The sequence below is a fragment of the Mytilus californianus genome, unplaced genomic scaffold (assembly GCF_021869535.1).
Source record: "Mytilus californianus isolate M0D057914Y unplaced genomic scaffold, xbMytCali1.0.p SCAF_3, whole genome shotgun sequence".
Classification (NCBI taxonomy): domain Eukaryota; kingdom Metazoa; phylum Mollusca; class Bivalvia; order Mytilida; family Mytilidae; genus Mytilus; species Mytilus californianus.
In genome coordinates, this window is record NW_026262679.1 from 19301253 (window position 1) to 19324727 (window position 23475).

General features: G+C 32.9%; 1 protein-coding gene across 2 annotated transcripts; it reads right to left on the reverse strand.

Annotated features, from left to right (window-relative positions):
• Positions 1 to 1564: 1564 nt before the first annotated feature.
• LOC127734066 (uncharacterized) lies at positions 1565 to 11864 on the reverse strand. Of its 2 annotated transcripts, none has more exons than XM_052243690.1 (2): positions 11459 to 11864; positions 1565 to 6729 (listed from the first exon to the last, which is right to left on the reverse strand). In XM_052243690.1, the coding sequence occupies exon 2, from the start codon at positions 6017 to 6019 to the stop codon at positions 3227 to 3229; it is 2793 nt and encodes a 930-aa protein (XP_052099650.1). In that variant the 5' UTR covers positions 6020 to 6729; positions 11459 to 11864; the 3' UTR covers positions 1565 to 3226. Both variants share the same exon structure in this region, with proteins under 2 accessions (XP_052099650.1, XP_052099651.1).
• Positions 11865 to 23475: the final 11611 nt, after the last annotated feature.

Consider the following 23475-nt stretch of genomic DNA (forward strand, 5'->3'; position numbering starts at 1 on the left):
AGTAATAAAAATGTTTTAATTTTCTTTATTTCTTTAAAATTCATAATAATTTCAACCCCAAAATCTACTATTTTTTCTTATCAAAAAGTGATAAAATGTTGCAATTTTATCAAGTTCACTTATTATTTTTAACAGTTAAATACTTATAAAAACATTTAAATAGTTATAAAAACACCTAGTGTTATTATATAAACATTTATTGAAATATTTTTGTTGGCGTTTAATGAATAGGTAACATATAAAATGTTGGTATTCGAGGAAGACACCGGTAAGGCAACCTTGACAGAAATCAGATTAAAATAATTATGAGGTTAAGGGAAAAGGTAATATAGTGGAATATTACAAGTTCACCCCGGTACCTCTCATATGTTAGATATGGAGAACAACAAACCGTAAAAACGGTAAGATGAGAGGTACAAGAGGCTGGGTATGCGGCCTTCCGACAGAGATATAATTTGAACTCCCCCACATCGGTGTTCAATCAAATTATCTGTGCGATTTGTTGGATTTTCCTTTTTTCCCTTTTTTTTTTGTTTTGTGGATGAATGAATATATGTCCATGACATTTTAATCAATGAAAAGCAGAATTTGTAGTGTTTTTTTTTTTTTTTTGGTCGGATAAGTCACTATAGTATTTCTTGTACTTGTTATGTTGTATAATAACGACAACACGACATGTATTTTTTATCCAAATCTGCCATTAATACACGCAAGCTATTAGCTATGAAGATGAATAAGCTCTAAATCGCCATGAATACATAATATAAGACATTAACATTTAGCATAAGGTTAAATCAGTACTTGGAGCAATACTGCTCCTGACTATTCCACCTATCCTAGAATTAGTGCATATGGATCCCAACACTTGATGATTCTAAAAAACACAAAATCGACCTGTTTGATAAACCCTTCACGGACAACACAGTTCTCCAGCTTAACCCAACATACATTTTGATTTTATTGACAATTGTGTAACAACCGGCCAAAATAACTGGTCACTTCTCCCTTGGATATTCCTTCATATGACGTATCGTAATGATGCCTCAGATATATGTATATGTTTGTGCATCATGTAACTTTGCGTGTGTTTGTTTGTTTGTTTGAGGTGTGTTTTTTCTGTTTTTTTTGTTTGTTTGTTTTGCTTGCTTGTTATGTTTTTTATGGTGGTGGATCTAAATGTTGTTGTTTTTCTTTTTATTATTTCCTTTTTTTTTTTAATCTGTCTTTCATTTCTAACACTCTGCTATAGCTGCTAATACAATGGCAATCAACAAGCATAACCTGAATTTGTCGTATTACTAACAACCTTCACCACACTTGATGACAATTAACACACAGAGCATGTCTTTGTCATATTCCATATTGCTTATGACCTTCACCGCAAACTCCAATCAACTGACCAGAACACAAGATGACCGCGTTATCTTTATATTCGAGGCACCCAAGGGTGAACTTGTAATAGTGGAATATTACAAGTTCACCCCGGTACCTCTCATATGTTAGATATGGAGAACAACAAACCAAAAACCGTGCAGCTTTGTGTAAAATAGTAAACATACTGAAACAAACTATACTCATTTAATACAGTATTTATTATCCAATACTTATAATATAAAAAATACATAAAACAGTAATGAAAAAATCAAATGTACCTTAATTAATTGTTTAAGTTTTCCCCTTTCTTGATATACAATTAATCAAAACGTCTGAAAAAAGTGCTTTTAAATAATTACGTTTTCATTTCAAAAATTTCATAAAACAAATTCAAAACTTAAACTGTTTCAAATTACTTATACTGACATAGTTTTGTGAAACTTTATCGAACAAAGACGACCCCTGTCCTAAATGTTTAGCAGCGGAGGACAATGTTCTAGCTGGACCCTCGGGGCTCATTAATTTTCCAACATGTGCATAATGGTCAATCATTCCCTTGGAACTCCAACCCACATGTTGATTGATCGCTTGATCATCGACTCCTAACATTCTTAAGGTAATTGCGCAACCGCGTCTGCTGCTGTGGGACGTTTCTCCTTGATACAGATTAATATTCATTAAGTGCGTCTTTAACCGGTCTGTCATACATGATGATGATACTGCTCGATTATTAATTTGTTTTGATTTATTGTCTCTAACACGATAAATGAAACCCTTGTTTAAATCTACATCTAATTTACTTGCCATACGTTTGTAATCCTTTACAAGTTTAATTGGACAAATATCTTCATCTAGCGACGGCAAGATGATATAATTTTTTGGATTGTCGATTGAGGCCGTTTTCCCTGCCTGTTGTGATACATAAATGCCTGTTGAATCAGGTATTTCAAACAAATTTTCGGCCTTAAGTAAACCAAGATCCCCACCCCTGTTGCCTGAATGACATAACAGAGAAAAATAAGACAAGTCACGCGCAAATAAGAACTGTGATATAGGGTCTTTTTCCACGGACACTTTGTAGGATAAATATCTACATAGTTTTCCTAACTTGTCGAACATTAAAGGAGTCGCTTGTTTTCTTGTAATATTAGAATTAGATTGCTCCAAAGACACTGCTTGAATATGTTGCTTCAAGATATGAGATGAAGCCGGGTTGCCACTGTAAAGCATTGGGTTCCATTCTCCAGCTCTTCCAATATCTCGAAAAATTGCTCTTATTTTCCCTAACAAACTGTCTACCGACTTTACCGTGAGAGTTTTGGGACAACTGCAGTTTTTAAGACCATGTTCTGTACGATATACGCAATTATCCTCGTGCAGTTGTGTTCTGCCATTTTTTTCTTTGAACACTAAGAATTTCCTGATATCTTCAGGAACGGCGTTGGAAAGATTTTTCAGAGGTTCCAAAGTAACGAAAAATTTCTCTAATTCGGTTTTTAAACTGCATTTCTGTTTTGAATAACTCCCCGATTTTAATAAATTGTCAAGTTTGTCAATTCGTTTTTCAATTTTATGCAACAGTTGATCCCTTTCTTTCGAACATTCGTCTAAACATTCTAATGACTTATTTCTCGGAGAACCACATATTTTACAAAAAATATAGTCTACATCGTTTGCTGTTGCACATCCTTTGCATAACATGTATGGACGTAAAATATTTGCAATATTAAAACCCTACAACAAAATAAAGAAAAAAAATGACAACTATATAAATTTACAAAAATGTTAACTAAACATACATATTTACACTTTGGTAGAGAAAAACAAACAAACGCTAGTCATGTCACTGTCCCTACATTCCTACTTGGGATACACATTTTAACATACTATATAAATTGTTTGTCAATATACGTTGGCCATCCTCATTCAAATGCACATTATCCCTTAAATGTGAACTGTTAATATTTACATTGTCCATGAATAACCACTTATGTTCTCTGCATGCTTGTTTCATTTTTGCATTAAATCTCTCCGATCTTATATTTATATAATCGTCCTTAGTGATAATTATTGATGACAAAATTACTTTTACATGCGTAAATTGCTTACAAATGTTTTCTAACAACAATGTTAAAGATTCAAGCTCATGATGTGCTACAGATAATTGGTGAAATTCATTCAAATACAAATAACATTTACTCAAATTATTCACACCGGCATGCACAAAAATAGTTTGTGGTGGATACCTATCGACCATCTTTTGAATATTGTATTGTACATTGCGAATAAGGCCTCCACCTTCTGAATAAACATGTACCATAGGGTTCCTAAATTTCTTATCTGATAAAAGAAATCTGATCATTGAATCACCGACACAGAGAAAATGAAAATTTGATGTAATCGTAGGGTTATTTAGAAAAAGCATTTTCCCATAAGATGAACCGGAAATAAAGTTCTGCACCCTAACCGCCCATAAATTCCATGGTAAACCATATCTATCAGACACATAGCCCTTTTTCGTTGGGTACTTTAAAACATCTTTTTGACCTTTGAGGCCTAGAACAAACGCGTCACTAATAAAATTGACAAAATTAGGCAGCCATAAAGGAGTAGTATTCTCCGCTCTTATCACAATCGTATAACTACAACTGCTTTCTTTCAAGAAAGTCATAACTGGTAGAACGAGATTGAAAGGTGGAAACACGTAACAGTTTTCCTGTTTGTTAATCTCTTGTGTGAAAACATTTATACCCGAGGACAAAGGAGATTGAAAAGGTGTAAAATGTTTTAAAATATTTCCTTTTTTGTCTTTCATGCTATTTGAGTCCAGAGCCATGAGATCTAAAGTATGTCCAGAATTTCCTCCGAAATGCTCTTGAATAGTCTGCCATATTGCTTTCGTAATTGTTGCGTCACACTTTGTTAAAGAACGTGAAGGTGCGTCAGCGAGATTTTGTTTTGACGGTATATAGTACAGGTTCAAAATAATGTCAGAATCAATAGTAAATTTGAAAATATCTTTTATTACAGAATTCAATTGAGATGACCTTGACCCCTCGTTGTCCCACGCATATATCAAAGCTTTGTTGTCGACATTTGCATCTATTCGAAACCCCTTAATTTTGTCTCTGAATGACTTCAAAACATTTAATAACGCATATGCTTCTAGAATCATAATTGGCAGAGAAAGCATTTCTGCCACCCACGAATCACCTACAGTATGTTTGATGTCATTAATTTCGAAGACACCACCCCATTTGAAGGTGGATGCATCTGTAAAAATAGTCACTGATAAATGTCTCTCCCTTTTCCACTCTAATTTACCTTCCCATTCATCAAGAAAACGCCATGACGTAATTTCATCCTTGAGATCTCCATTCAATGTTATGCCTGATTTCGACTTTATACCAAAAGAAATCGCGCTATTCATTTCGCGGGTATACAGCTTTGCGGCAGGGACTGCTAGCATGAAAGAAATACACCTGCCTGATAGTTTTTGTAAATCTAAAACGGATAGCTCGGACTTCGCGAGACAAGCCTCTCTGAAACCTACAAACTTTTTCTTTTTACTTTCAGTTAACCTGAAGCAACGCTCTACAGAGTCTACATTAAACCCTAAAAAAACTGGTGATTGTGTTGGTACAAATATAGTCTTTGTTAGATTTAAACAGTATCCGAGCCTGTTTAATATTTCACACACAATGTAATTTGCTAACAAAGCGCTTGGTATACCGGGTTCTATCCCTTCACTTCGAACTTCCTCTACCAGTCTGTCGTCAATGTACAGAAATATCGGTATAGAAAAATGTTTCCTTATATAAGAGGTAGGTTGCATATTCAAAGTATGGTATATGTAACTTGACAATTTAAATCCAAAAGGTAGGGTCTTACACCGATAATAATATCCTCCCCACTGAAAACCGACAAGATTGAAAGACTCTTCTGATAACCGAACATTATCAAAACCAGATTTATCGTCTATTGATGTGAAATAAGCACCTGTTTTAACTATCCTGGGAATATCTTTTAAAGTATCTAAGTTGAATGGTACACTTTTGATCCAATTATTGAGATACATAAGGTTCACACAAAGTCGAGGTTTTGTAGGTTCTACTGTTAAAGGGGCTACTATATGCGGTGGTTGTACTAGACCCACTTTCCCTAGGCATTCAAGTGATCCATTTCGTAATCTCTCTGTGATCGTCTTAGTTATAAAATCAATAAAAGGAACACAACTGTTCGAATTGTTAAACATTCTCGGTGGAGGAAATTCGTGGTCATACTTTTCTCCCCAAAATTTCCCTTTGAAAGACGTAATGTATTTATGTATGTTTACCCCGTTTTCTATCCAATCTAAGACTTCCTTAGGTTGCGACGAATTACATATAATATGCTTCCATTGGTCTACACGCGTATGAATTTGTCCTGCCTTAAAAGAATTTGGATTTAAAAAGACTAAGTTATCAGTCGACGGAACCTGACCTTGTATCAATGATGCACTAAATGATTTTTCCGCCGAATCGGGCTTAATTTGTAACTCCTTTTCACTTAAAAGTTTCCCCTCTAAATTGACATATGATGCTAATCTAACAAATTCATTGGTCGGGTCGCTATCAAAAATCACACTTTTTTCCCATGGTTTCATTCGAAAGTTTTCCTGAAATTATATATATAACTTGCATCAGAATTTAGTTATATGAGGTAATATATTTTTTATGTACAATGCATGCCAACATCTAATGAGCAACATCAACGAAAAACTTAACGATAAGAGTTCAATAACTAGTTCTGGGGTGGAGGGATAAGGCAATCCCTAGCCATATGACCAGGTTTATTACATCGATAGCATATCAATGGGGTGCGGGGTCTTGACCTTCGTGGTTGTTGAGAAAAACGTGGAGGTGAAGGTCCTTGTGGATAACTAAAACGATTGTACCCATAATTATAAGGCATGGGCTGAAACATGCCATACCCTTGTGTATTTACATCCTCATTGTTTTTTGTCATTCCGAAATTTTTCATTAACTTTTGTTCCTTGTCTAAAATGCTTTCTTCTTCTCTGTTGCAGACTAATTTCAACACAAGTGCTGCAGCAAAAGATGGGTTTGACTTATGAGAATTAAATCGGTTTAAAATTAGGTTTATCTTGTCTTTAATATCACTGTTTTGCTTTCTAGCTAAACTTTCAAGAATTACAAGTCTCTCGTGCAAAACGTCAATATCAACCTTTGGTCCCTTGGATGCCTCTTCTTTCACGTCTCGCTTGGCTCTTGCTAAATCCGATTCGTCATCGGCTGTTTTCTTTTCTTCCAACTTCTTCTCCAGCTTATCTATTTTGTCCTCCAGGGCTTTCATCTGTTTGGGAAAATATCACATATAATAACACCCATTGTTTATCTTTGTACAACCACAGTTCTATACCAATTAAAATGCATGCATACCTGCAGTGTTTGTTGACACTGATTGTTACGGTTAATATAACTTCTTAAGATACTCTCTACTATTAAATAATACACATGTTGTTAATCACTGTAGTGTGGATAATTAATCCTGTCCAGCTTTTCTTACAGCTGCCAACTGTGACTTTATCTGAACTTTTATCATACACAAATAAATTTGATAAGAGAAGATCTCAAGGAAATAACTTATTACCGGTTGCATAACCGCCTCTCAAATTATAATCCCTTATGTCAAAATATTACCATAATTTTCCAGGGTTGGAATGAAATATAAGCATTTTTATACTTTTCATATTAACTTGCACAAATCCTTTCTATGTTATGCTCCTCCAACCACAATTTTAGATAAAAATATTTAAATTCAGTTAGATAATGAAGACGACAATGCACATACAATGCCTTCTTAGTAACAAAGGAAGCCTGTCATCTTCATTTATTTAATAAAATTAGCATAATTATGTAATGCGTGATTATAACTTTTTTTTTTTTTTTTCCTAGTTAATATGAGCATGGAAGTATTATATTGACAGGAACTCCAACGAAAAATTAGCACATTCGCATCCCACTGATTTCTTTAGGAAAATAAAAGGTTCCGACTCAGTTTGTCAAGTACGTGATAACTTCTTTGTGGGGTATCTGCGATGCCGCCTTCGCCTGTATAGTTTACAGAAACTGATCTTATCACGTGATCTGTTATCGAAGGTCTTATCTACCTACCAATGTAAATTAACACGGAAACTCCCGTGGCTAATTGCGAATCGCTACATGAATAACGACACCTGTTTCTGTTCAATAATTAAAGACTACAGCTGAAACAATCTAAAAAATCGGTCCATATTTAACAGAATGACAAAAGAAAGTTAACTGTATTCGGAAAGAAGGTAATATTATTTTTAGTTTTGTTTGATATGTTTTTATCACTGGAACTAGGAAATCGGGAAATATCCGGTTATGAAAATTACATGACTCTGAAGTAGAGTGTTTGCAGAAAATAATGTGATGCGCGTGTAGTGTGCCGGATGGTGCCGGATAACTCAAATTTTAAGTTAAAGATTGAAAACTTTAATCGAGTGTAACACAAATATTTATGGTTTTCTCTATCGTAAAATATCGTAAAATGTAATTTAACATATTTATAGAAAATGTTTTAAACACTAAGAGAGGTGGATAATTATACGCACGTGATGGCCTCTTCATATAGCATGTATCAGGTTATAACACCGATTACATGTACACCTTTTGAATAAATTCAAAAGTTTAAAACAACCTTCAACCTAGTCCGAGATTGCTCTGACGTCTGACGGACTTGTTTTGGGAAATAATGGCTTAATTTTAAATATTTCGATGCATTTAAAGAACTATCATAATGCTGGGTCCTAAGCAGTATATTCTTAAAATTTTATCATTAGAATTAACAGGTTTAGAATTAAATGTATTTGTAAAGGCTTAACATATCTGAAACATCTTGCAGCGTTTGTTTAGAAATTTATAATATTTTGTTTTTGTTGAAATGCATGAAATATTTGACATTGCCAATGAGACTACTCTCCACCAGAGACCAAATGACATAGAAGTTTACAACTATAGGTCACCGTACAGCCTTTATCTTTTCTATTGAACAAGTTTCAGATTTACAAAAGCAATAAAACTCTTCAATGTCTTCACCGATAATTTTTTCAAATTCTTCATCATCAAAATCGTGCACGTCCATACTGATTAGTGAAATATTTGTAAGTGACGATAGTTTATTAACATAGAAAACCTAGTAAAAAACTGTCAACTGCCAAATATTGGCATGGTCGTTAAATGTCATATCCTTGACATTTATGTATACATCCGGTTACTTCGGTAAATTCCGTAATTACGAGTATCCCGAAAACGTTGTTGAACCCATGCATCGATACGACTAATTGAAAGGTGTCAAGTTAATTAACAGATACTTAACGATTTTGCGGCATCGCACTATAAACGTTTGAAATCGGTTTGTTGGAGTTCCTGTCAATATAATACTTCCATGATATGAGATAATTTTATCTGGGAGTAAAACTTATGTGACCACAATTAAATCTTACGCTGGTTACTGTATCTCAAATGGAGGTATGCATACTACAAGACTAATTTAAGAAACTTTTATTTTCTTTTTTTCTTCTTTTTTTTTTTTTTTTATAAAAACCTACTAACTGATTTCTATTTACTAACGACCCATTTCGTACCTCTTATTCTTTTTTCTTTATTTCTTTCTTTCATTCAAAATTATTATAACTTTTAATATATCCTCTTCATCTTCTTTTATTTCCATTTTCCTACAAATGTCCCTTTAATTGCAAGTAATACTCCCCTGTGAGCCTTATTTTTCAACGAATTTATCAAAACTTATTCCGTATAGTTCTTCCACAACATCTTCTTCCTCTTACTATAATATTCATTAAAATTTTACATTTATGTCTTGTGATCTCATTCCTAAATAAGTCTCACATATTACGACAGACCTTTCTCTAGCGTATCTTTTCTTTTTACAAATTGGATTATTTCATACTCGTTTATACATATGTGGTATAATTGCTAATGAGACAACTCTTCACAAGAACAAATAACGAAGAAATTATCATCTATATACCACCGTACTGTTTTCAACAATGAACAAAGATTAAAACATTTCATTTTCTTCTCTCTTTCAAATTGCATGAAAAACTAACAATTAAACAAACTTAAATTTTAAACATTAACCAACTTTGTCTATCTTCATATTTCTTTCGATAAACGTTAAAATTTCTTTTCACACCCTTCTATTTACCATACTTTTCTAAACCATTTTTTTTCTTTCTTTCTAAATTGCTGACAGTTAACCATTTTTTTTTTTTTTTTTTTTTTTTTTTTTTTTTTCTCATTTCCTATATACATGATATATATTTTCCGTCTCTATTAACATAACTGTTTTCTCTTGCTAACCTTGTCTGTACCTTTAATTCATCCTTTAACCGCAGACAATTTATAATTATCTCGTTTATTTCATGTAATTTCTCTCTTGAAGCATCAAAACTAATCTTAAATATTCCAAATACTTTTCTTCACATCTCTTTTCTTTAACATTAATATATATATTTTTCTCTCTCAAAACTATTGATCATGCATGGACGACCCTTCATTAATCATTTTCAAATTAACCACATATTTTTTCACTTAAACGTAAAATCCTCTTTTCACAGTATTTTAGTTACCAATCTTGTATCCCAATTTTTTCCATTTGTTTTTCTTATCTATTGCCTCATTTTGACTTTTCCTAATTTACTTCATTTTAACATAATTATGACTAAATTTTCTCGTTTCCTATATAATTTTCCTTCTTTAATAACATATCTGTTTTCTCTAGATAACTACATCCACATCTTGTTTAACCTCAGACATTTCATAATTATCTCATGTATTTTATATTTATTTTATTTTTCTCTCTCTTGAATCATCAATAAAAATTTCTAATACACATTTCTCTCTTTTAGGCAGTTCGTTTCTTTCTTCTTTTTTTTTTGTATGCTAAAACTTAAAATCCTCTTTTCATCATTCTTAAAAACATTTTATTTTTTCTCTCCTTTTTAATTATTTTTTTTTTTTCTCTCTTGCATCATCAATAAAAATCTTAAATATTTCGAGGAAAACTTTTCTTTACATGTCTCTCTTTCAGACATTTCATTTCTTTTCTTCTTTTTTATGTGCTAAAACTTAAAATCCTCTTTTCATCATTCTTAAAGACTTTTTTTTTCTCCTTTTTAATTATTTTTCTCTCTCTTGAATCATCAATAAAAATCTTAAATATTTCGAGGAAAACTTTTCTTCACATTTCTCTCTTTTAGACAGTTCATTTCTTTTCTTCTTTTTTTTTTTATATGCTAAAACTTAAAATCCTCTTTTCATCATTCTTAAAGACTTTTTTTTTTTTTTTTTCTCTCCTTTTTTTTTTTCTTTCTTTCTAAATTGCAACCTTTTAACAAAACTATAGCTAATTTTACTCATTTCATATATATTTTCCCTTCTTTATTAACAAACCGTTTTCCCTGGATAACCACATCTATACCTGTAATTCTTCTTTTAACCACAGACGATTTATAATTATCTCATGCATTTTTTCCTTCCTTTTTCTCTTGAATCATTAATAATATGTCTTTCCTTATGAATAGTAATATACACTTTTAATCTTTGTAAGAAATTCTTTAAATCATTTCCCGGTGATGTGCTAATTTGGTCATTAATAATCTAAGCCTTTTAATATATTAATACATTTTTTCTAATGTAACCGCATTGTCATTTATCCCATAGATCTGAACGTAATAATTATTTACAGCACTGAACAAATCTATAAATAATATATTCTTCCATTCACCTAAAAAATTTCATTTAAATAACCTCATTCAATTTTGAATGTGTACTTAAGGTAAATAACGCCAAAATTAATTTACGTTAACCAAAACCATTTATAACACGAGACTCTTTTCGCATACACTTTGACCAAATACACGATTCTGTTTAATGCCCGGATCAAATGAAATATGAGCATTTAACTTCTAATACCATAACAAAATTCCTCTTGCTTAACAAGAAAACTTTTTTTTTACTGATTAAACTGTTCTTACCCCAGTTGTATCATTTGCCTTTTTCTTTTTTTTAGGTGGCTCCGGACGTGTAGATGGCCCAGCCTCCTCATCATCTTTTCCCTCCTGAATCATGTCACCACACTGTAGTGCAAAATGCACCAGTTTGCAAATGTTTTCCCTGGAATCCTGGATTCCACCCAACAGCATAATTTCCTCCAGTTTGACACCTTTTGAATTTGCGATGTTGAACAGTTCTAGTTTGCTGAATGTTGGCAAACACTTCCCTTCATACTCCTCCATTTCAGGATCTTCTTCTTCCCGAAATTTCCTTAAAACTTTTACAATATCCATTTTGCGTCTGATTAGGACCGCAAACTCCAATCAACTGACCAGAACACAAGATGACCGCGTTATCTTTATATTCGAGGCACCCAAGGGTGAACTTGTAATAATACATTTACCAGATCTGATGTGCTATCCACTACAAAGAAAAATGTGCTGATACAAAACGATTACTTTTCAGTATGACATTTTTACAGGGTATATTAATTTCATATATTTATACAAAACATTGTAACAGTTTTAAAAATACGGGTCCGTTTTCATGGCTTTATTAAATATATTTTCAATAATTTACCATTTCACTATATATTGTGTTTCAGTGTGTTCATGAACTATACAATCATAAGAAAGAAATACCCAATCCAGGTCTCTTTTTAGAGAACGCTGAGTCTGTGTAACGTATTTTACCCGATGGGCAGTTTTTTCTGAATTTGTGTATTTTTAATGTTCGACTATGCATGTGCAGGAAAACCTTTTGTATAAAACAATGCAGGAGTACCCGTTGTATAAAGCAATACAGGAATACACGTATAATATAGTACTATATGGTTACTTCATGAATATTTGTGAATATTGTCCCGAGTAGCATTTTATATTGCACGAACCTGCGAGTGCAATATACGTTTTACGAGGGATAAAATTTACTAAAATTCATACAATAACCCTTTTATTGTATGGCAAAGAATGAACAAATGTTTGAAATATATTTTTGTCCCTGATGAAGTCGATAATTTTAAGCTATATTTGCACTAATGCAATATGAAAATAGTGCACGTTACCTTTTCGTTAGATTCTGTGGGAACTATTATGTTGCTATACAATAAAGGATATGTTTGTTGTTATTGCAATAATAAAGGCTAACGTAACAATCCTCCTGTTATTGTTTTTTCTGTGCGTTAATAGTGAACAGCAAAACGCCATAGTCAGGGCCATACCAGTACAATCAGAAACATTTGTAAAAGATTACTGGAAGAATGAATTAAGAGTGAAACAAGATAGTTCGCATTTCTTGTATGCTCTTTCATCACTCAAATATTCTTCAGAGTCGCAATGGAACCCTGAACAAAAACCCTTTCTGTTAGAAAAAAAAACTCTGCTTGATGACTTCTATTTAAGAGTGCTTAAAAGTTTTCTTTTACTAAATTGTTTATATCTATTTAATTTTTTGTTTAATCTCCTAGCTAAATCAGAGAAGGTAGTGCTTAGGTATCATTTGCATAGTTTGTTAGTATAATTGAAATACATGATACTTATTCTCTAAAAGTTACATGCAGAATAAGGCACACGATACATGGTACTCATTTGTACCATTTATCATACTTATGAATCGTTGCTCTTTCAATAAAATGCCAATTATGGACTCAAAAAATTACATCTGAAAATGTGTTATTCCCTTTTCTGTGGAGGAGTTATACGTTGCAATCAATTATCAGCAGTTTGTATTCAATACGATTTTCTAAACTCGCATATGATAATTTATTTGTATAAAATGAACAGAGACGTTATATCTAAGGCCTCACATTTAAAGAAGAATTCATTTCTCGTAGCGAAGACCCCATGAAACATATCTTTATAAAGGATTTCGTAGTTTTCTTAAGGTAAAACATCAGATCCGTCCACACACACCCTCAGTTTCCTGTGACATCTCAAACTACCTTCCTTTACTGTCGGGTAATACGTTGTCAAATACTTTCCTAAGTAGTTTCTGTCCCGAAAATGCTTGAAATTTGTCCCTTAGCATTCATTTATTTTCTTTTAAAAAATGATGGCAGAAGGCATACATACACACCCACATCGACGGTATACTAGAATTCATAAGTTTGAAATAATATATACTTCTGCAAAAGAGCATCGCATTGTTCTGGCTTCCTTTTTTGCAATTGTTTGAAAAAAAAATACCGATTTACGCTTCATTGGTTCAATGCATCTGTCGTCTGTTCAAATTCATTTACGCATGGTGTTGTCTAAATGTCTAAGGTCCGGTTTCCTAAGTTCAGAGCACTTGACATCACTCATGGTTTTCATTTGAGAGTTATTATTCCCCAAGCTATTGGACTAAGGAATTGTGTGTTTTTTACATGCCTCCCTTATTTTCTGGTATTTTTTCGTTTTCCACGGTAACATGCATTTTCTTCATGACTTCATGAAAAGAAAATATAACTTGAAAAAGCCGAATACAATGATAAACACTAATTACAAAACCATATTACATAAGACATGTGAGATGGGAGATACAATCAAGATATGTGCACTTATCACATTCATATAACGTAGACAGCATCAGTTAAAGGGTTTGAAAATTACGCAAAAATAATGATTATCACACAATATATAAGACTAGTACAGACTATATTCGTGCACTTATAACATACATTAATGATGATGATGATGGATGGTTGCTTAACGTCCAGCGGCAAATAAATATGTATATTCAGGACGAAAACATGTTATTGTAATATGAATATTTCCACTGCTTTGTACTATACCGACACGCTGAGTCGGAACTTTTAACGTGCTAGTTCACATGGTAACAGTCCGCAGGAAAATATGTCACCTTACCCGGACACATTATTCTGACTCCGAGCCGACCAGTTTTTGCTCCTACTCCTCAATGCCGCGTTAGCAAATACAAATTTTAAAGTCTTTGGTTTGACCCGGCCGGGGTTCGAACCCACGACCTCCCGCACTCGAGGCGAACACGCAACCACAAGACCACCGAGGCGGTTCAAGCAATAATGTATTTATATTTATTTAAGAGTTAAAAATATTTCTGCCACATTTGCTTAAAAAATATTCGTGTAAATGTTAAGTTGGAAAACTCGAGTCAAGTTCATAGGAACTAAATGTAAAATCTGCACGAATTTGACTACTTACCTCTCAATTCTTTAGTTTTCTCGGTAGTGTTTTATATTGTGGACTGTTATACATTTCTCGGCTTAGTGTTGCCCACTATGTTGTCAGTCATTCAAAGACATGAAATTCGAACATGTAACACGTCCAACGTCTTTTCATATTTAAATTTCATCTTAAGAAGTCAGCAACAGAAAATTCTGATTGGTAAAATTGGTAAAACAAATTGCAAACCTTCTCATGCTTTAATTTTAAAATCTCGTCTAAAGATAGAAAATTGTTTATCTTATAAGTTAATGTGAAAATTGAAAGATCAACTTTTTTTCGCCTGTTGATTGTGATTAAAATTCCTTTAATTCAAATCATTTAACTTCCTTTCGTTTTGAATTGCCTGAGATTTGTACATTTTTTTTATTTCATTATTCATGTTCTCTTTCATCGTATAAGTCATCAGTTCCATCAGACGAAGACACTACCTTGCTGGTAACTGTACGTTCATCTTATAAGTCATCAGTTCCATCAGACGAAGACACTACCTTGCTGGTAACTGTACGTTCATCTTATAAGTCAGCGGTTCCTAGGATAAAGACAATACCTTGCTGGTAACTGTACGTTCATACTATGAGTCATCAGTTCCTAGGACGAAGACAATACCTTGCTGGTAACTGTTCGTTCATCGTATAAGTCATCTGTTCTTAGGACGAAGACAATACCTTGCTGGTTACTGTTCGTTCATCGTATAAGTCATCAGTTCTTAGGACGAAGACAATACCTTGCTGGTAACTGTTCGTTCATCGTATAAGTCATCAGTTCTTAGGACGAAGACAACACCTTGCTGGAAACTGTTCGTTCATCGTATAAGTAATTAGTTCCTAGCACGAAGACAATACCTTGCTTGTATCTGTACGTTCATCGTATAAGTCAGCGGTTCCTAGGACGAAGACAATACATTGCTGGTAACTGTTCGTTCATCGTATAAGTCATCAGTTCCTAAGACGAATATAATACCTTGCTGGTAACTGTTAATGTGTTGTATGAAATAAAAGTATGAAGCACTTTTTTCAGTTGCTGGAAAGGTTATAATAAATCATCATTAAGAATAAAGCTTCCAAGGAGGTAAAGAAATCTATTGTTTGAAGGTAGGAACATTTTTTATTTATAACTTGTGTGTTTTGCATCTGCTTGCGAGAATAAAACCCTGATGTTAACTAGACCTACACGCTCAGTCGGATTTTTAACGTACTAGTTTACAAGTAACCAAGAAGACATGTCACCGTACCTTGACCTATTATTCCGTATCCGAGCCGATCAGCCTTTGCTCTTACTTCTAAATGCCGCGTGCTTAGGTAGCACTCCACAGTTAGAAAATAAAATTAAAAATGAACCACAAAATATTTTATCATCTCCTATTCCTGGATTTCTAATACATTAACCTAACTGTTTGTGTTGTACATGTGCATATGTATGTAATCAGTATCTTCCATAGATTTGATTTTCAAAAGTTAAAAGGGTGAAATATAATTCCTTCTATGTGTATCCATGGCAACATTCTTTATTTATTTACCATAAAATATTGCAAAAAGGGGGGTGAAAATGTCACATATCCCCCCAAAATTTGGATCAAACTAGAATTTCAATGCCAATGAGTGATACCTTTTTAGAAACTGTTGACATTAATCTTCCTAATAATCAAATAAAAAATGGGTGTCTTTCGCCTCATTTTTTCGTAAAATTTAATTACAAAGTTCGTGCGACAAAAAGTTGGAAAAAAACATTACAATAATTGCCGGACCAATGTATGGTATGGATATGCAAATACGGACTGTCATACAGAAAACAGCCTATATTACATACATTACATAATCTTGGTGTTCATATAAACCCAATAGGAAGGCTATTTTAATCCTCAGCTATCCAAAAATGAATTTTATTGCACACTAGCTCTCATATTTGAAAAATCCACAGGGGCCAAAATGCGAAACTACACACCTAACTGTGGAGTGCTACCTTAGCGGAGAAAATGTCAAATCTACTTTGAACCGGTCGGAGATTGGAGTGAGCCTCAGCACCCGAGTCCAGCCACTTTACCACGAATCCACCAATTATGCGCTAACAACACATTTTATATATGATGCACAACAGGTCTGGTTAAAACAAAATCTTTGTATTTTACATCTTTTGACAAAAATATGTTTTTAGGGAATGCTGTTTGTAATTTCTAAATATAAATTGGAAGTTCAACAATTTGGACAGATTTTCCTTAAATTCATGAAGTTTTAAAGTCTGTTGATTTCATATCCTAGATAAAAATAATCGTTTTACCTCAATAAGAGTGATATATTTTTGCTGGTCCAATCAGTCAATCTTGTTTCATCCTATTTAGCTTATTTCTTGTAAATGTTTACATTTTTTATCACCGTAATTAAAAAAATCTTTGTTGAACTTTATACTGTATGACAATTGACTTAGCTTGCAGCATTATGCTAAGTTTCGCTCTTTAATATATATTTGATATCCAGGGAGAATATCTAATAAAAGAAATATAAATGTTAAATAATAAAAAAAACCCTATCAAAATCTTAGCTAATGCCGAATTAAGAAGATATAGATCTCTAGAAAGTACACTGTCTAGGTATTTTCTGACAGTATCGGATTCATAGAAAACATGTGGGAATAACTGTCATTTGCAAGCCTATATTATGAAATCTCAAATGATATCACGAAGAATCTCAAATTGTATCACACCTCACAAAGCCTACGTGACTGTTGTTACGAAGTGGCATTGTTGACTTTTTATGTCTTTTTACTTATATTTAAATTTTATTCCTTTTCTACATATCAATTCTGATGTTAATATAACAGTGTGAATAAATGGATGAGAATGAACATCGATATATTACACTATAGGCTGTTTAACAATACAAATCTAACATAACGCAGTAATGCATCGTAGTTTTTGTCCATTTTTTCTTTCATCCAACGGCGTAAATGACTTTTAGACAATTTAAAACTACGAAGGCAGTTTACGATAATTTAGCAAAATTATCTAACTAGAAATGGAGTATATCTTTATAAAATAAAAAAATATATATATATTGCAGATTGAAATACCCAAAATTTTACATATGCAGATTTTCATATGGTATAATGTCGACAGAATCAAGGAGAAACAAAGAAAAGACGGACTACCCAAGTGGTTTAATTAATGAATTATTAAGCAACGTAGGTTCTAACTCCATCAGTCAAAGTTGACTTTAGATGCATGGTTTTGGTTCTTCCTTTTATGTCCTTATTAACAGTATAGCTCTTATACTCCTCTGGATTTCCAATATTTGGTTTTGATCGTTCCTGATGAAGGTAGATTTAGAATAAAGGGTTTTAGATGCACTAATTGCCATGTTTATTTCTTAAAAAGGGACTTTCTTTACATTCCTTGGATAACAAACAAAAAATAATGCTCCAAATGTCTAAGTTTTTATTGTATTTACGCAAATGGATTATACGAATTTCATATTAAATCAAGACCAAAGACAAAAGTCTCATGACTTAAAAAAATTCAAAACAATTCTCTAGTAACTTGCCAAGATGAAGAAGAGCAAATGAAGCATTGCTCTTCACATACATTTCCAATATTAGGTTCATCCCTATATTGCTGTTGGGTTATTCATTTATGACAATAACCTCATTTGATTTATTTCCCCGAGTGCAAAAGCCTGGTTCTGACATTATAAATGTATGATAGAAATGAAATCATTTAGTTGAACCTGGATTTCGATAGTGTCTTTTTCATTTATTTTAAAGTTTATACTAAAAAAATAAAAGATAGAAAAACACAGTCGCCGAGTTTTTGCGTGTTTGGGAGAGAGCGAGAGAGACTCGTTTCATAAAGACAATCTTATGAGAAAATGACTTGAAATATCGATCAATTAGCTCTATACGACTTTTGGTAAGATGTTTTGTAAATAAAGGTGCAGCTATCAAATGAATAAAGGTCCCAAACAAATTTGAACAATTATATAACATATAAAATAAATATATAACACTGTGTATTATATAATAGCTTGTTTCTTCACTCGTGTATACATAGTGGTATATGACTGTTTAATCAAATTTATATCCGTATTCATTATTTGAGTTCATACATTTTATAGAATTCCATTATCAATTTATATCAATACTACTTAAACTTTTTTGAGGGTACTTCATATTCATATGAGCATTAGAATGGTGGTTAAAGTACGAAATTTTTATTTATGAAAAGCTATTGTTTCAGCCCAGTGTCTATCGACAGTGAAAGGAGAAGGGTTGATTAAGTTAACGTCCGTGACACATTTTGGACGATAAGGCAAGAATAAGGTCTTATTTTCGAGATTTTGCATTTTAGAAGAGGAATTAAATGTAACAATTTAATCTTTAAATGCACAAAGTTTAAACAGGATACGTCTACAGCATAGGATTTACTCACCGTTGAAGGCCGTACGATGACCTAATGTTGTTTAAATCCTCGTCCTTTAGTGTTTGGTGGATAGTTGTCTCAATTGCAATCATACAAAACTCTTAATTGTTCATACATATAAAAGATTGGTTGAATGGTTGTTGAAGTAATGAATTAACAGTCTATGGTGGTTAAAATTAAATTTGATTATACCGAAAGGTTTTATGGTCTTGTATTGTGTTATGCCATCCTTCACTTCTCCCATTAAATGTCTATACATTAACATTAAATTTTAAAATTGAGAATGGAAACGGGGAATGTGTCAAAGAGACAACACCGACCAAAGAGCAGAAAACAGCACAAGGCCACCAATGGGTCTTCAATACATCTAGCCTAACATCATTTAGTCTAACATCATTGATAAATATTTTTGTGGGGAATTGCTTGGAATGACACGAACATAATATGGAAGAAAATATTTTTCATAACAAATAGATAAAAGAAGATGTGGTATGAGTGCCAATGAGACAAATCTCCATCCAAGTGCCTGTTTTAGAACAAAAAAAGTTATGAGGATGAACGACTGAAAACGAGACTACATAAGTTTTACTGTCACTATCATGACTTGTTTGGCCGACTACTAGCGACATGTGTTCGTAAGATCATTAGATACAAGTAAAACCAATTATGTCCTGTTCCCGTTTGCAACATTTTGATTGAGTGTGAATTCGCATGACGGGTGATGAATGCAAAGCAGGAGACGCTAACATTGTCTACGCACCCGGTCTCTATCGTTTTGGAGTTTATTCGATTGCCCAAGGTTTTGTTTGTTACCTTTATTTGTCCATTTTAATCGATTTACGAGATTTCATCATCGCTTCACTACTGCCGCCTTAATTTAACAAATTAGATGATTATATAAATCACCACTGTATCAATATGTTCAAATGATGTACGGAAATGTGCGATCACAGATATACAGGCTTTGAATAGATTTAATCTACCAAATTCAAAGATTTGGTATGATTGCCAATGAGACAACTCTCCACCAGAGACCAAACAACATAAAAGTTAACAACTATAGGTCACCGTACGGCTTTCAACAATGAGCATAACCCATACCACATAGACACGTATAAAGGCCCCAAAATGACAAATTTAAAGTATATTAGTGTTGTCAACATCTCGTTCCAGGATCTATAAAAATTATCCTGAAAAAATATAGAGCCATTATAAATCTATGTACAGCTTTCCCAAGCTTTTATTGTACAACCCTCAAACTAAGAACTTCAAGGCATTATATTTATGTAAGCAAATAATGTAATTTGAGATGGCTTTCAGTAGTTTCAAGCATTATTTGATATAATATTGTTACGTTTTGTTTTGTACCATTTTGTGCCTGTTAGCATCGAAATATTTTTAAAATGTATGTTGCTTAATATCAATGATATATTTATCAAAACAAAAACAAAATCAAACATTACAAGTTATTATGTTATGGGCTACAACATAGAACTCTTTATCCTACATATAAAGTGATGTATGCATGGAACATAAATAGCAACAGAAGTGAAAAAACTGTCATTGGTTCATGTCTGCAAGTACTTAACCACATGTTACATGGCATTGACAAATCAATTTTGTTTCTGAGTTATAAAATGTTTAAATGATATATCCGTAGGCAATCGAACGTGTCATGTGTGCCGCTGTAATGGATTGTAGGTTATTTGTTATTCTTTTATATGCAATGTTAAATAAAATACAATTAATGTTCTTTAACCCCCCGCCCCTAAAAAAAGACGAGAGCATTTTTTTCTTAATCATTTAAGAACAGGTAACTATTTATTATTTCAGCGGTCTATTGATATAGTCGAGCGTTTGATTTTGTCAGGTTTTATGGACTTTTTGAATTAACCTTAGAGTTAGATTATTTATGCTTTATGATATCGATGATTTTATCTATAAATAAATTGGTAGATAAATTTGATGACACATTTCTTAGCATATTACTACATGGGATTATGATTTAAAAAAGAGAGGCGAAAGATACCAAAGGAACATTCAAACTCATAAGTCGAAAAATAAACTGACAACGTCATGGCAAAAAAACGAAAAAGACAAAAAGACAAACAACAGTATACAAAAAACAACATAGAAAACTAAAGACCGAGCAACACGAACCCCACCAAAAACCAGGGGTGATCTCAGGTGCTCCGGGAGGGTAAGTAGATCCTACTCCACATGCGACACCCGATACTCCTATACAATACGTTGATAAGTTAAATCAAGTGATTAAGCAAAACTTTATAACAAAATAGCGTTAATAAATAAAGGTGATTAAATAAGGATAAGAAAAATAACAAGTTTATAAAAAGTTATCCCTGCGAGGAACCTCCTTTTGTAAACTTTAGAATCTCTCCTTTAGGTCTGGTCCCTAAATCAAAACCAGGGGAATTTAGAGTTATACATGATTTGTCTCACCCTTTGGGGTCCTCGGTTAATGACGGAATTTCCAAGGAGAATTCAGCTGTACAGTATCAATCGGTGGATGATGCTTGCCAGTTGATGCTTAAATACGGAAAAAACTGTATCATGTCTAAAATCGACGTAGTCCAAGCATACCGCTTGGTGCTAATGCATTTTTCCTGTTACCATTTGTTGGGTTTTGCGTTAGAGGAGGGGTTATATTTTGACAAAAATTAAGCTATGGGTTTAAGCTATTCGTGCAATTTATTTGAGCGATTTAGTTCAGCTATACATTGGATTGCTGAGACAAAACTTGCTATTCACAGCTGTGTTCACCTGTTAGATGACTTTTTATTTATATCCCCCCCCTCCAATAAAAATTGGACAATTTAACCTTCAAAAGTTTTTAGACTTTGCAACGGAAATAGGTCTTCCGATTAAATCTGAAAAGACTGAGCTTCCAACAACAAAATTAATTTTCCTTGGCCTAGAACTAGATTCAGAGAAAATGGAAATTAGGCGCCCATTAGATAAGCTCGAAAAAGTACGAAATCTTCTTGGCTACTTCAGTAATAAGAAAAAGGTAACCCTTTTAGAACTTCAGTCGTTAATTGGGTTACTTAACTTTGCTTGTTATGTTGTCCCCCCAGGAAGATCGTTTTTGATGCGTTTAATAAATTTAACAAAAGGCATCAGGCGCCCTCATTTTAAGATACGTTTAAATAAAGAAGCAAAATCAGATTTAAAAGCTTGTGCTTTATTCATTGAACATTTTAATGGATCCTTTTGCGGTTTTGCTGGATATGAGTTATTTTCAACACCACACTGGAAAATCTTGTCATAAATTTCAAATTAACTGTAATGTTAAAAATGTAGATTTATGTCCAGTGCACGCGGTATGGGAATATTGCAAGATGAGGGGGATTCAAAATGGTCCTTTATTTTGTTTTATGGATGGTAAACCTATTCCTATGCAGTATTTTACACGCCAGTTACAACTTTCGTTACAATGGGCTGGATGTGCCACCGCCGTGTATAAAGGACATAGTTTTAGGATTGGGGCAGCGAGTTCAGCAGCTATGATGGGCATTTCAAGTGATAACATTCTGTTAATGGGAAGATAGCATTCAGATGCGTACAAAAAATATATTCGGATACCAGTCCTTAACATTTGAATCTGTTTTATGTGTTTTGATGTTGTATCATGGGGATATGGACCTCTGATACGACACAAGGCTGTTCTTTTCATGAAATACGTTGAAGGGTTCCTTGTTCTTGTCACTGTGCCATAAACGGGTAATCATGTTTAGATTTAGGTTGTTTTTTTTAAATATTATCTGGTATGTGTACAAAAGGTTAAGAAATTCACAATTTTTGTTTTTGTTTACTTTGTGTTTTGCCTGATTTTTTCCTCAAGTGTATGATATTGTTTTAATTAGTAAATGTTATTACGTATGAAGTGTATTTTCATTACATGTATGAGAGTGTAATAACTTTGATGACAGTATAGTTGATACTCATTTTTAATTGTATCTATGTTGGTAACTGTGATTACGAAATGTAATGGGGACATGGGCCTCTTTATTTTCAATCCTGTTTACAGACTTACGGTAATATTTTGTGTAGTGTATATGGTTTTTGTTTTTGTATTTTCCTTTTTGTTTTTGCTTTTTTATTATTTTTGGATTTGTTAGATCGGTTTTATTTTGTTCTTTGTATAATTAAGTTGAGATATTTATAAGAAATACAATCATTTGCTACCATTATTTTCAAGGATAATTTAACACATATAATAAAATGAAGTATTTATGTTTGCAACCATGGTCATGCAATTTTATACCATATTTTTCAATTTCTCAGAGAAATTATAAAACTAACAGTAATGAATCATCCCCTTCTGTCATTGCAGCTGACGATGGGGTGAACTCTTGGTCGACCTGCTGTCATTAAATTTAAGGAATCT